Source organism: Manis pentadactyla, chromosome 8 (genome assembly GCF_030020395.1).
Source record: "Manis pentadactyla isolate mManPen7 chromosome 8, mManPen7.hap1, whole genome shotgun sequence".
Lineage (NCBI taxonomy): Eukaryota > Metazoa > Chordata > Mammalia > Pholidota > Manidae > Manis > Manis pentadactyla.
Genome location: NC_080026.1, coordinates 58,248,122 through 58,263,994, shown reverse-complemented (window position 1 = coordinate 58,263,994; position 15,873 = coordinate 58,248,122). Strand labels below are relative to the sequence as shown.

At 35.4% G+C, this 15,873-nt stretch overlaps 1 protein-coding gene across 6 annotated transcripts in view; it reads right to left on the bottom strand.

The window, feature by feature from the left end:
• The window catches only part of MAPK8 (mitogen-activated protein kinase 8), a 165,704-nt gene that overhangs the window by 28,630 nt on the left and 121,201 nt on the right, over positions 1 to 15,873 (bottom strand). For all 6 annotated transcript variants that reach the window (XM_036916590.2, XM_057505757.1, XM_036916587.2 and 3 more), the window contains 3 exons: positions 10,622 to 10,751; positions 5,852 to 5,910; positions 5,623 to 5,761 (listed from right to left, as the gene is read on the bottom strand). In XM_036916590.2, the coding sequence (XP_036772485.1) occupies positions 5,623 to 5,761; positions 5,852 to 5,910; positions 10,622 to 10,751 (328 nt within the window). The remainder of the gene's footprint in view (positions 1 to 5,622; positions 5,762 to 5,851; positions 5,911 to 10,621; positions 10,752 to 15,873) is intronic.

The window sequence follows — 15,873 nt, the reverse complement described above, 5'->3', positions numbered from 1 at the left end:
GGACCATATGACTTTAGTGGTAAATTCTATTAAACATTTAAATAAGAATTAATACCAATCCTTCTCAAACTCTCCAAAGAAAAAAAACAGAAGAGGGAGGAACACTTCCTTACTGAGTCTGAGGCCAGCATTATCTTTATACAGAAATGCAGATATCACAAAAAAACAACAGACCAATATCACTTATGAATACAGATGCAAAAATCCTCAAAAAAAATACTAGCAAAACAATTCTAACAGCATATTAAAAGGATTATACACTATGATCAAGAGGGATTTATCCCAGGAATGCAAGGGTGGTTCAATATACAAAAATCAATGTAATATACCACATTAATTGAATAAAGGAAAAACAAATGTGTGATTATCTTAATTAATGCAGAATTGCATTTGACAAAATCCAACATCATTTCAAGATAAAAACACTTAAACTAGGAATAGAAAGTATGTGTGAAAAAATTAATCTTACGTGAAGAAGGGTCTGGCTTTGGCCCTCATCTACAGGTGATATCTAGGCCCCTCAAATGTCCTGACTGACAGCAGTGTCTTAATTTGCCTGGGGGTTTTAGCTACAGGACAGTCTAATGATGTGATTGCTGATTGGAGCTTTGGGACACATCAGTTTCAACCTCAGAAACTGGAGATTAAAGATATTAGTGTGAACCTTAGGGAGGGTTGGAGACTAAAGATCAGCAAGGCAGGCACTATGTGCTTTGATCAGCAAGAATAACTGGACACCAACAGCTTGGGTGAGCTTTCCTGATAGGCAATACTCTGTGTACACTTTCATACTTTATGGCTGGAGTAGAGGACTAAAATTTCCATGTTTGAACCTCTTCCAGATTCTGTCATATGCATCTTCTCCTTTGGTTGGTCCTAATTTGTATTCTTGTTCTGTAACAAAATTATAATTATAAGTATAGGGCTTTTCAGAGTTCTGTGAATCATTCTAGTGAATTATTGAACCTAAGGTTGGTTGTGGGGATCCCCAAATTTATAGCCAGCTGTATGAAATGAGAATAGTTTTGGGACCTTGTGGTTAGTATGTGAAGTAAGGGCAGTCCTGTGGGGTCTGTGCCCTTTGACTGTACAATGTGACTAAGTTCAACACAAAAGGGAACTTCCTTGAACGATAAAGAGCATGCATGAAGACACCATAGAAAATATTATACTTAATGGTGAAAGAATAAAGCCCATCCTCTAAGATTAACAAGACAAAGATGCCCATTTTTGCCACTTCTTTTCAACACTTTACTGGAGGTTCTAGCCAGATAAACTAGGCAAAAAAGAAACAAAAGGCACCCAAATTAAAAGAAAGAAGAAAAAATATGCAGACAATATGATTTCATAGAAAATTATAAAACATCCAAAAGAAAAATAAAACCCTATTAGAACAAACAGAGCAAAGTTGCATGATATAAGATCAATATACAAAAATCAGTAGTTTCAATATTCTAGCAATGAGTAATCTGAAAGGGAAACTAAGGAAATGAATCCATTTATAATAGCTTCCAAAAGAATAAAAATACCCAGGAAAAAATTTTAACTAAGGAGGTGAAGGCTTGCACACTGAAAACCATAGAACACTACTGAAAGAAATTCAACAAGATCTTTGTTATGGACTGCATTGTGTCCATCACTTCCAAAAGTCATATGTTGAAGCCCTATACTCTAATGTGACTGTATTTAGAGATTGGGCCCTTATGGAAGTAATTAAGGTTAAATGAGCTCATAAGGAGGAGGGCCCTAATCCAAAAGAAATGGTGTCCTAATAAGAACAGGAAGAGACACCAGAGTGTGCTCTCTGTGTGGATGCACAGAGCAAAGGACATGTGAGTACACAGGTAGAAGGTGACTGTCTACAAACCAGGAAGAGAGTTCTCACCAGAAACTGAATGTGCGGGCACCTTGGTCCTGGACTTCTAGTTTCCAAAACTATAAGAAAATAAATTTCTGTTGATAAGCCACCCAGTCTTTAAGCCACCAGTGGAATTTTGTTAGGACAGCCTAAGCAGACTAATACAACCTAAGTAAATGAAAAGACATCTTGTGTTCATGAATTGGAATACTAAATATAGTTAAGATGGCAAAACTACACAAGCAATCTACAGATTCAAAGAAATCCTTTTTTAAAATTCCAGTGGTGGAATTAAAGATGTCGACATGAGAGGTGAGACAGAGTGTGCTAAAAGCTTTTCCTTTAAGATTGGGAACAAGACAAGGATGCCCACTTTCACCACTTCTATTTAACATAGTACTGGAGGTCCTAGCCATGGCAATCAGACAAAACAAAGGAAAAAAGGGCATCCAGATTGGTAAAGAAGAAGTTAAACTGCCCCTGTTTGCAGATGACATGATATTGTACACAAAAAACTCTAAAAAGTCCACTCCAAAATTACTATGTCTAATATCTGAATTCAGCAAAGTTGCAGGATACAAAATTAATACACATGAGAGAAATTAAAGATACCAATATAAATGGAAACATATCCTATGCTCATGGATAGGAAGAATTAATATTGTCAAAATGGCCATACTGCCTAAAGCAATTTACAGATTCAATGCAATCCCTATCAAAATACCTACAGCATTCTTCAACAAACTTTAAGAAATATTTTTAAAATTCATGTGGAACCACAAAAGACCCCAAATAGCCAAAGCAAGCCTGAAAAGGAAGACTGATGAAGGAAGGATCTCGCTTCCCAACTTCAAGCCTAACACAAAGCCACAGTAATCAAGACAATTTGGTACTGGCACAAGAACAGAATCATAGACCAATGGAACAGACTAGAGAGCCCTGATATAAACCCAACCATGTATGGTCAATTAATATACCATAAAGGAGCCATGGGCATACAGTGGGAAATCACAGCCTCTTCAACAACTGGTGTTGGCAAAACTGGACAGCTACATGTAAGAGAATGAAACTGGATTACTGTTTAGCCCCATACACAAAAGTAAACTTGAAATGGATCAAAGACTTGAATGTAAGTCATGAAACCATAAAACTCTTAGAATACAACATAGGCAAAAATCTCCTGAATATAAGCATGAGCAACTCCCTCCTGAATGCATCTCCTTGAGCAAGGAAAACAAAAGCAAAAATGAACACATGGGACTACATCAAACTAAAAAGTTTCTGTATGGCAAAGGACACCATCAACAGAACAAAAAGGCATCCTACAGTATGGGAGAATATATTTGTAAATGACATATCCGACAAGGGGTTAACATCCAAAACATATAAAGAACTCACATGCTTCAACACCCAAAAAGCAAATAACCCAATTAAAACATGGGTGGAGGATATGAAGAGACAATTCTCCAAAGAAGAAATTCAGATGGCCAACAGACACATGAGAAGATGCTCCACATCACTAATCATCAGGGAAACGCAAATTAAAATCACAATGAGATATCACCTCACACCAGTAAGGATGGCCAGCATTGAAAAGACTAAGAACAACAAATGCTGGCGAGGATGCGGAGAAAGAGAAACCTGCCTACACTGCTGGTGAGAATGTAAGCTAGTTCAACCATTGTGGAAAGCAATATGGACATTGCTCAAAAAACTAAAAATAGAAATACAATTTTACTCGGAATCCCACTCCTTGGAATTTGCCAAAGAATACAACTTCTCATGCTCAATAATACCCTATGTTTATCGCAGCACTATTTACAATAGTCAAGATATGGAAGCAACCTAAGTGTTCATCAGTAGATGAATGGATAAAGAAGATGTGGTACATATACACAATGGAATACTATTCGGCTATAAGAGAGAAACAAATCCTACCATTTGCAACAACAAGGAGAGAGTGGGAGGATATTATGCTCAGTGATATAAGCCAGGCAGAGAAAGACAAGTCCCAAATGATTTCCCTCATTTGTGGAGTATAACAATGAAGCAAAACTGAAGGAGCAAAATAGCAGTAGCCAACTCACAGACTCCAAGAACAGACTAGTGGTTACCAAAGGGGAGGGGTGTGGGAGGGTGGGTCAGGAGGAAGGGAGATGGGGATTGAAGGGTATTATGTTTAGTACACATGGTGTGGAGGTTCACGGGGAAAACAGTGTGGCACAGAGAAGGCAATCAGTCAATCTATGGCATCTAATGGACAGTGACTGCATTGGGGTATGGGTGGGGACTTGATAATATGGGTAAATGTAGTAACCACATTGTTTTCATGTGAAACCTTCATAAGAGTGTATATCAATAATACCTTTATAAAAAAAAAATTCCAATGTCCTTTTCTGCAGAAATGGAATCATACTCAATCTGATACTCAAATTCATACAGAATCACAAGGGGTCCTTAATAGTCAAAATGACATTGAGAAAGGAATAAAATTAGAGGACTCACACATTCACATCTCAAAATTTACTACAAAGCTACAGTGATCAAAATAATGTGGTGCTGGTATAAAGACAGACATATAGACCAATGGAATAGAACTAAGAGTCCACAAATATAACCATGTATCTATAGCCAATTGATTTTCAATAAAGATGCCAAGAACATTCAATTGGGAAACAATAGTCTAATAAATGGTGTGGGGACATCTGGATTTCCACAAGTAAAAAAAAAAGAAAAAATGAATTGGATCCTTATCTTACACCATATATAAAAATTAACCTCAAAATGGATTGAAGACCTAAACATAAAGACCTAAAACCATAAAACTCTTAGAAGTAAACAAAAGAGTAACCTTAATGACCTGGGTTTGACAATGAATTCTTACACATGACAATGAAAGCACAAACTAAAGACAAACTGAATTTTATGAGGATTTAAACTTTTGTGCATCAAAGGATATCAAGAAAAGTTATACGTACATAGAGACATTCACCAAAGAAGATATACAAATGTCCAACATGCAGATGCTCAACACTATTACTCATTGGGGAAATACAAATAAAACCATTATCATATACCACTCAACTAGGATGGTTAGAATGAAGAAGTTACTAAGTATTGGCAAAGATGTGGAGAAATTGGAATCTTTGTACATTGCTTTTGGGAATGTAAAATGGTATAGCCACAGAGGAAAACAGTTTGGTGGTTCCTCAAAAAGCTAAATATGGCATTACCACATGACCCATTCCTAGGAAGATAACCAAAAGTATTGAAAATAGGAACTCAAAAGTACTTATACATGTTCATAGCAGCAGTATCTGCAAAAGCTAAAAGGTGGAAATAACCAAAAATAAAAACATACAATAGAATATTATTCAGTCATAAAAAGTAATGAACTATTGATACACACTATGACATGGACAAATCTAAAAACAATATGCTAAATTAAAGAAGCCAGACACAAAACATCACACATCATATGATTCCAGAAAAGGTAAATCCATAGACACAGAAAGCAGACTGGTATGATGCCAATGGCTGAGAAGAGAGGGGAATGGGTAGTGATTTGTTTAACGGGTATTCTTTTGAGGTTTTCTTTTGTGGTGATGAAGATATTTTGAAATCTGATATTGGTGATAGTTGCACAATTTGTGAATGTACTAAATGTCACTGAATTGTACACTGGAAGATAGTTAATTTTGTAGTACATGAATTTTATCCCAATGATTAAAAAAAGAATATGACAATAGTTTTTTTCTACTAACCCGATGAATAATTCCAGCAGAGTGAAGGTGCTTGATTCCACACAGCATCTGATAGAGAAGGTACGACATTCTTTCATGATCTAGTTCCATCTGAATCACTTGGCAAAGATTTGCATCCATGAGCTCCATGACTATGTAACTTCATGGGTGAAAAAAAGATGACAGCTAAAGTGTACAGCAACAATCTAAGAATAATATACTAATATAAAACTTTAATTATCACACTTACACATCTTGAAATTCTTCTAGGGATTTCTGTGGTGTGAAAACATTCAAAAGGCCAATTATCTGTGGCAAAGCAGAGAGAGAGAAAAATTGGAAACTGCTTAATACTTTCATTAGGGAACTACAAATACATGGGTTAAAAAAAATCCACCATCAGTGTAAAATTTTTCAGATCTTATGTTGTAAGCTGAAGTTATCTCTTTTACTTTACATATTAAAATTATGGCCAGGGTTTGGGGGTAGGGAGGGATGCAAAGGACAGAGAATCTTTAAGGCTTTGAAAATAGTCTGTATGATAAAAAATGGTAAATATATGGTATTATACACTTATCCAAACTCAGAATACACAATACAAAGAGTAAATTCTAATGTAAACTATGGACTTTGGGTGATAAGGATGTGTCAGGGCAAGTTCATTGATTATAACAAATGTACCACTCTGGGGGAGGACATTGATATTGGGGATGACTATGCATGTGTGGGGGCAGGGATGAGTGGGAAATCTCTGTACCTTCCACTCAATTTTGCTGTGAACCTGGAAGTGCTCTAAAAAATAAAGCCTTAAAGAAAAACTACTGTGTCAGAAGAACTCAACATAATCCATTCCATTTATGAACACTCAATTGTCAAGGACCTACATTATACAATCCTCTATATAATTTGAAAGCAAATCTTAAATATCTTCTACCAGCTCTTAGCCAATTCAGTATATACTCTATATAACTTCAGCCAGTACTCCCCCTGGTTTTTCATAATACTGTGCTTGACCACTTTCATTCATTTCTAGTCTATTCCACTGGTTCATCCAAAGGCAAGTCCTCTTTCCCACTATTCTGTCTTTAATTCTCCTCTTTTCTATGTCCATATCCTTTTCCTGGGTAATATTATGTATGCTTTTTTCTCCAAACATCTCTATGTGGATAATTTCCAAATACTCATTAGAAGTCCTGGTTAGCTTATGAATCTCAGATATACCCATTGTCACTTCACAGAGAAATCTCAGAAATATAAAATTGAATTCATTATCATTCCTATCCAAACTCCTTATTTTTCCAGAGTGCCTTCTCTTTTACAATAGAAAGCTCCGAGTGATCTTTGACTCTTTATTCAGTATTTACACCATAATAAATATTTAGAAAATACTACCCATTCTATGGTCAGTCTGAACCTCAATCTCTTCTTTCCATTCCCTATAGTGGTTGAATATTCTAACATATCATCTAGACTGTTCATGCTAGAATTACTTCTAACAGTTGGTTTCCTAAAAATGGCTTTTTGCAAATCCAACTATTTTACTATGTATAATACAGTGAAAAACCTGATCAAATTACTTCTTCAAGAACTTAATGCCAACAAAAATTCCAAAATTCCCTCCATGACAGGATATCAACCTACATCATCTCCTGCTAAACCCTCTATTAAACTTGATACTTTAGTCATACTAAGTTCAAAGAATGTTATCTTTAAAAAACTCTAAATGCCTTTAAACATCCTATTCCTTATGCTTGTAACTTACCTACTGAACTCGGTTACCTTCAAGACACCTCTTTTGTCAAGTGTGATAACCCCTAGTCCTTGACAGAGCTGAATATACTCTTTCCTCTGTTCCCACAGTATCTTATATGTTATGGCATTTAACACACAATAGTATAGTCTCATTTTCACAACAGCCTCAACCCAACCATACTACGATCCTTGTTAGAAATTGTGTTTTATTCCCTTTTACAGCCCTGGTATATAGGAAGATACCTGACACAGTTTTTAAATGCTTACTGATAATTATACTTAGGCATGGGAATGTTTCTCTAGACATAAACTTCATGAGGGCAGAATCTATGCTATTCATCCAAGCATAAAGCTTTGCTTAGAGAAGGCATTCAAATATTTGTTCAGTGAATAAATTCTGAAAAATAATTTTCAGACCAAAAAAGCTAAAACAAACTTGTTTAAGATAGGACAAGTGATAAAACGTTAGCATCTAGCTGCTTTAAATGAATTCATGTCTCCTAATCAGATAAACTGCATACCTGGAGAAATAGTAAAACTGTTCTCATTAGTATGTGGGAAAATCTAGAGTAGAAGAGAGGTGCTAAAGATGAAAGGCATATAGAGAGAGACAGGAGATTAGTGGTTGCTTAGAGCTGAGGGAGATGGGAATTGGGGGAACGAAAGCTAAAGGATACAGGGTTTCTTTTTGAGGTGATGGAAATGTCCCAGAACTGACTGCAAAGACAGTCACAAATAGGGTCAGTGAACATACCAAAAACCACTGAATTGTATATACTAAGTGGGTTAATTGTATAGTACGTGAATTCTATCCCAATAAAGCTGTTTTAAAAAAAGATTTTAACAGTCGTCTTATTTTTCAAACAGGGAAATAAAGGAAATTAATCATAGACTGGATAGTCAAACAAAAGTCAAGGACTGATTAATCAGGTGGTATCTGAAAGAAGAAACAATTACTAGGAGCAGGTAAAAATTCATTGGGAAATCATTTCCTTCTGTGAATAAAAATACTACTAATAAATAGGAACAGATCAAAGAAATACAACTAGATATAGTATATGAAGATTTCAAAAGGCAGTTTTGAAAATGTCCCCATAATAATATCCATGTGAATAAGATGAAGAATTGGGGAGATGGATAATTTTTATACTCAGACATGAAATTTTTACAGTATATTTAAAGCTTGCTAATGAACTAATTCAGTTATTATGAAGGCATCCTGAGCAAAACTGGGAAGTGAAGCCAACAAGTGAAGTCACAGCAAAAAAAAAAACCATTCCCTCAACAGTCCAGGAAGAGGAACCAGATTTCACATGTGCGATTTAATAGAGAAATAGAGAAAAATACAAAGTACTAGGCTTATTCTTAAACTTAATTCTCTAAAACCAAAAGAAAAAAAAAAGTAAAGGGTGGGAAATATGGGACTTGTTAGCAGACCAACACAATGTGAGTCAAATGGTCACCAATTTCCAAATAGGATTATAATGTCCATAATTAAGAGAATATGCAGTATTGTATGTTAGGTCACATATCAAAGTGCATTCAGAAACAAGTGGCCGAGTTGAAAAAGAAACTCAAAACATCTATGAATACAGTGGGAAATGCACAACAATATGAATATACTTAGTACCTCTGCATTGTACACTTAAAAATGGTTAAGACAGTTTAACTTTTCTTACGTGTATTATAACACAATAAAAAATTTTTTTAAAGAATGGGAAAAACCTGAGTAGATTAATGAGGAGATGATCTGTGCAGAACATGAAATCATTGAAAAGCATCTATCCATCAGGAGGTGGAAAAATTCCATTGACATTCCTGCTTCTCTATATTTAGTTTTCCCTATACTTAATTCATTCACTGAACAAATATACTTCTGTGCTGGAACTCCAATGGATATTAATGGTATTGCCTGGATGGATCTTTGGGTAAATAATGTGAAACAAACTTTTCATGTCCTCTATTAGTTGATGGAACCATCTTTCTTTGCAGTCACTGAGGCTCAGGAGGCAGGTGTACTGGACATGCCCCCAAGGCAAAACCAATGCAGTGACACCACACCATCACCACAAAACAGGCTACAAGGGTCACGGGCAACTCCTCCAGAGGGCAGGAGGCCACCTGCACAACCTTGACAAGCAACATGCCTGGAAACCACAAAGAACAAGAAGTGCTGACACAGCTTCTTCCCTGTCACTAACTGACATTAATCTTTATCTCTGTGCCTTTTTGTAATGTTAATTCTTCCTCTCTGGGAGGCCCTACTTCTTCAACAATCCAATTTTTACCCCATATTTAAGAATTAGTCTAGATTCACCCTTCCCCCAAGCTCTCCCATTTCATTAAAGCTCACAGGAATCTTCTCTCTCCTGAATCTCAGCACTTACTTTCCATCCACCATGATTAAATTTCTACTGCTTTAACTCTTTATGTATTTGTTTGTCTTCAAAATAACACTGTAAGCTCCCCAAATAAGGAGCCTAGTCCTTAATTTCCATAAATTTTTCCCATTAGTGACTAAACTAATAACTCCAACACACAGATGCTTGTACATAGTTAGCTCTCAAAATGTAGTAAATTGTGTTATCTGAAATCAGAGATTATTGAGCTCGTATTTTATAAACACCTTTGGACAGACACCACAAAACATTTCCAGCCAGATGCTTTCAGTTTAGTAATTCACAAATGGTACCCTGCACAATTCACTCCTAGTTTATATCCTCTTAATATTAGTTTTAAAAAGTATTAACTATTTATTCTCAAAATGAATGAAAGTTACCTGGCTATCCTCAACATTAAGTGACCAGTGAGTACTGGTATCACTTAAAAAGGTGGAAGTGGGGTAGGCAGAAAGGATTTGAATTTTACATCCAATATTATTAAAATAAAGTTCTAGTGTAAAAGTCTAATAGGAAAAATGTCATCTCCGTGCTAAGGCTCCAGTTTTAAGAGCTGTCTCCCTAATAGAAAACAAAAAATAGATGAGACCGAGCCTAATAAAATTCCTGTAAAACACTTACCTTTTTAAAATCTCCTTTTGCAAATTAATTGTTAGAAAATACACAATCTGAATTTCAGAAGCTGTTGTTCTTTTGCTGTAGGAAAGCTGAGAAAAAACTTATACTGTAGATGCATCTTTTAAACAACTGTTCAGATCAGAAGAAAAATTTTAAGCACCTCATATTTTTTAAGTTGTTGATATTCATATATTCATGAACAAATCTTGACTTCATCTATACTTAAGAAATTTTCTAAAATGTTCACTTACATTTTTGTGATTAACACATTTCATTAGAACTAGCTCTCTATAAGCCCGCTTAGCATGAGTTTGATTCTGAAATGGCCGGCTTAGCTTCTTGATTGCAACGTTTCTTTCAAGAATGGCATCATAAGCTGCACTGTAATAAGAAATGCAAAAACAACAAAAAGACTTAAAAATCTGCAATTTATGAAACATTCATGCAGATTCCCCACTTTCTCCAAAGATAAATGTGATTGAATCAATTTCTAATCTTTGATATGCAACATGTTTCTTCTATACCTATTAAAGCATACTACAATCATGTGTAGTACTGTTAACTGTTTATTAAAACGCTAATGGTTCAAAGAGACAATGGGCTGTGAAGACACACACTGCTCGTGGGTGTCCTCTAAGATCCACCTAGCATACAATGGGCACTCAAAGCACAAATGTTTAATGAGTATTCCAATCCAATAAATGGCTTAAATTCATCAGTATGCACCTACAACAAGGAAAGACAGGATAAAATAATACATGTGGTCATAAATTAATACTCAAAACACTTGCCCAAGAATCCTACATAAGTGTATCACTTCCAACATCTTTGGACACAATAAAATGAATACACAAAGGAAAGTATATTCAGAAGTTATCTACACAAAATATTTTATAATATAAAAAGAACTTAAAAATGTGTTTTGGAAGAGGAGATAAAAATCAAGGTGTTTATAAATATGAATGGTAGATTTCAGGAAAACAGAAGCTGCTTCATAACTGCTAATGAAACACCTATAATTCTGGGAAATATAATATCATAATACTCTTTACTCTTCATATCTTCCTCTACAGTATGACACAGAGCAAACAGCACTTTTCATTGACAGGTCAGTGAAAGTAAAGCATAAATACTGTAACGTGTCCTGAAATTATAGGATATTATGGTTGAAAGAGACTTTAAACATTGCTTGATATAGAACTAATGGTTAAGTAGTTTGTCAAAGGTTAGACAGAAAGTTAAAAACAAAGCTGAGACTAAAAGACCTAGATACAAGGTCATGCTTTTCATATCAGACCACCTAACATACTACGAAAGACTATTTGTTTATGTAATATTTGGAAAGTTAGCACACAACTGATCATTCATTCTCTTTCACCTAACCGAAAACTTGAGTTTGTTTAACAGCTATCTCACTGTATCAAAAGTGGTGAAAAAATATGTATCAAGAAATTGTTACCTGGCATAAATTGACACATTTACACATTCTACATATACCATAATTAGTGCATATATACATTCATTACGTACGTAAATATTATAATCCTTACTTAGAAATTGCCATGTTTAGATATGTCCTTCCCCCCCCCAAAAAAAAACAAAAAACCATTAGGCACCATCCAAAATCAGAACTTTTGACTGTTTCAGATAAAGCATGTTTTATTTTTATTTATTTATTCTATTTTTTTGGCTTTTTTCCTTTATTATCCAATGTTTGTTAATGACAATGTACTACCTTTTTTTTTTTCTAGACACTTAAGTTTCTAGTTTATTCATCACCATTCTACTTGATTTATCAGTACTTTGTGAGTTTGTTATTAGCCCCCATGGTTTGATCAACTCTGGGGTACTGACAAGATTAAATTTATTTTATTTATTTTTATTTTGGTATCATTAATGTACAATGATTTGAACAACATTATGCTTACTAGACTCCCCCTGTTATCAAGTCCCCCCCACGTACCCCATTACAGTCACTGTCCATCAGCATAGTAAGATACTATTGAATCATTACTTGTCTTCTCTGTATATACTGCCTTTCCCGAGTTCCTCCCCCACTACATTATGTGTGCTAATCATAATGCCCGTTTTTGCTCCCTTCCCACCCATCCTCACCAGTCCCTTTCCCTTTGGTAACTGTTAGTCCATTCTTGGGTTCTGTGAGTCTGCTGCTGTTTTGTTCCTTCAGTTTTTTCTTTGTTCTTATATTCCACAGATGACTGAAATCATTTGATACTTGTCTCTGCCTGGCTTATTTCACTGAGCATAATACCCTCTAGCTGCACCCATGTTATTGCAAATGGGAGGATGTGTTTTCTTCCTATGGCTGAATAATATTCCATTGTGTATATGGACCACTTCTTCTTTAACCATTCATCTACTGATGGACACTTAGGTTGTTCCCGTTTCTTGGCTATTGTAAATAGCATTGCGATAAACATAGGGGTGCATATGTCTTTTTCAAACTGGGCTGCTGCATTCTTAGGGTAAATTCCTAGGAGTGAAATTCCTGGGTCAAATGGTATTTCTATTTTGAGTTTTTTGAGGAACCTCTATACTGCTTTCCACAATGGTTGAACTGGTTTACATTCCCACCAGCACTATAGGGGGTTCCCCTTTCTCCACATCCTCGCCAACATTTGTTGTTGTTTGTCTTTTGGATGTTGGCCAACCTAATTGGTCTGAGGTGATATCTCACTGCGGTTTTCATTTGCATTTCTCTGATGATTAGGGATGTGGAGCATCTTTTCATGTGCCTGTTGGCCATCTGAATTTCTCATTTGGAGAAGTGTCTGTTCAGCAACTCTGCCCGTTTTTTAACTGGATTATTTGCTTTTTGTTTGTTGATGTGCATAAGCTTTGAATATAATTTGGATGTCAACCCCTTATCGGATATGTCATTTATGAATATATTCTCCAATACTGTAGGATGTCTTTTTGTTCTACTGATAGTGTCCTTTGCTGTACAGAAGCTTTTTAGTTTGATATAGTCCCACTTTTTCATTTTGCTTTTGTTTACCTTGCCCAGGGAGATATGTTCATGAAGAAGTTGCTCATGTTTATGTCCAAGAGATTTTTGTCTATATTTTATTCAGAGTTTTATGATATCATGACTTACATTCAGGTCTTTGATCCATTTAGAGTTCACTTTTGTGCATGGGGGTTAGACAATAAACCAGTTTCATTTTCTTACATGTAGCTGTCCAGTTTTACCAACACCAGCTATTGAAGAGGCTGTCATTTCCCCATTGTATATCCATGGCTCTTTTATCCTATATTAATTGACCATATATGCTTGTGTTTATATCTGGGCTCTCAATTCTGTTCCACTGGTCTATGGGTCTGTTCTTGTATACCAATACCAAAGTGTTTTGATTACTGTGGCTTTGTAGTAGAGCTTGAAGTTGGGAAGCAAGATCCCCTCTGCTTCATTGTTCCTTGTTAGGATCGCTTTGGCTATTCAGGGTCCTTTGTCATTCCATATAAATTTTAGAACTCTTTGCTATGGTTCACTGAAGAATGCTGTAGGTTTTTTGATAGGGATTGCATTGAATCTGTAGATTGCTTCAGGCAGGATGGCCATTTTGACAATATTAATTTTTCCTACCCAAGAGCATGGGATGAATTTCCATTTACTAGTGTCCTCTTTAATTTCTCTTGTAGTTTTCAGGGTATAGGTCTTTCACTTCCTTGGTTAGGTTTATTCCTAGGTGTTTTATTCTTTTTGATGCAATTGTGAATGGAATTATTTTCCTGATTTCTCTTTCTGCTAGTTCATTGTTAGTGTATAGAAATGCAACAGATTTCTGTGTATTAACTTTGTATCCTGCAACTTTGCTGAATTCAGATATTAGTTCTAATAGTTTTGGAGCAGATTCTTTAGGGTTTTTTTTGTACAATATCATGTCATCTGCAAATAGTGACAGTCTGATTTCTTCCTTACCAATTTGGATGCCTTTTTATTTCTTCGTTTTATCTGATTGCCGTGGCTAGGACCTCCAGTACTATCTTGAATAATAGTGGGGAGAGTGGGCATCCTTGTCTTGTTTCCGATCTTAAAGGAAAAGCTTTCAGCTTCTTGCTGTTAAGTATGATGTTGGCTGTGGGTTTGTCATATAAGGACTTTATTATGTTGAGGTAATTGCCCTCTATACCCAGTTTGTTGAGAGTTTTTATCAAGAATGGATGTTGAATTTTTCTGAGTTCTTTTTCAGCATCTATGGAGATGATCATGTGGTTTTTGTCCTTTTTGTTGATGTAGTGGATGTTGTTGATGGATTTTCGAGTGTTGTACCATCCTTGCATCCCTGGGATAATTCCCACATGATCATGATGGATGATCTTTTTTATATATTTTTGAATTTGGTTTGCTAATATTTTGTTGAGTATTTTTGCATCTATGTCCATCAGGGATATTGGTCTGTAATTTTCTTTTTTTGTGGTGTCTTTGCCTGGTTTTGGTAATAGAGTGATGTTGGCTTCATAGAATGAGTTTGGTTGTATTCCCTCCTCTTCTACTTTTTGGAAAACTTTAAGGAGGCTTGGTATTAGGTCTTCACTAAATGTTTTATAAAACTCAGCAGTGAAACCATCTGGTTCAGCAGTTTCGTTCTTAGGTAGTTTTTTGATTACCAATTCAATTTCTTTGCTGGTAATTGGGCTGTTCAGATTTTCTGTTTCTTCCTGGGTCAGCCTCAGAAGGTTGTATTTTTCCAGAAAGTTGTCCATTTCTTCTAGGTTATCCTGTTTGTTAGCATGTAATTTTTCATAGTATTGTCTCATAACTCTTTGTATCTCTGTGGTGTCTGTAGTGATTTTTCCTTTCTCATTTCTGATTCTGCTTATGTGTATAGATGCTCTTTTTTTCTTGATAAGTCTGGCTAGGGGTTTATCTGTTTTGTTTATTTTCTCAAAGAACCAGCTCCTGCTTTCATTGATTCTTTCTGTTGTTTTGTTCTTCTCGATTTTATTTACTTATGTTTTAATCTTTATTATGTCCCTTCTTCTACTGACTTTGGGCCTCATTTGTTCTTCCTTTTCTAGTTTCATTAATTGTGAGTTTAGATAGTTTATTTAGGATTGTTCTTCTTTCCTGAGGTAAGCTTGTATTGCGATATATTTCCCTCTTAGCAAGGCCTTCACTGCATCCCACAGATTTTGTGGTGTTGAATTACTGTTGTCATTTGTCTCCATATATTGCTTGACCTCTGTTTTTATTTGGTCATTGATCCATTGATTATTTAGGAGCATGTTATTAATCCTCCATGTATTTGCAGGCTTTTTTATTTTTGGTGTGCAATTTATTTCTAGTTTCTTACCTTTGTGATCTGAGAAGCTGGTTGGTACAATTTCAATCTTTCTGAATTTACTGAGGTTCATTTTGTAGCCTAGTATATGATCTATTCTTGAAAATGTTCCATGTGCACTTGAGAAGAATGTGTATTCTGTTGCTTTTGGATGGAGTGTTCTGTAGATGTCCGTTAGGTCCACCTGTTCTAATATG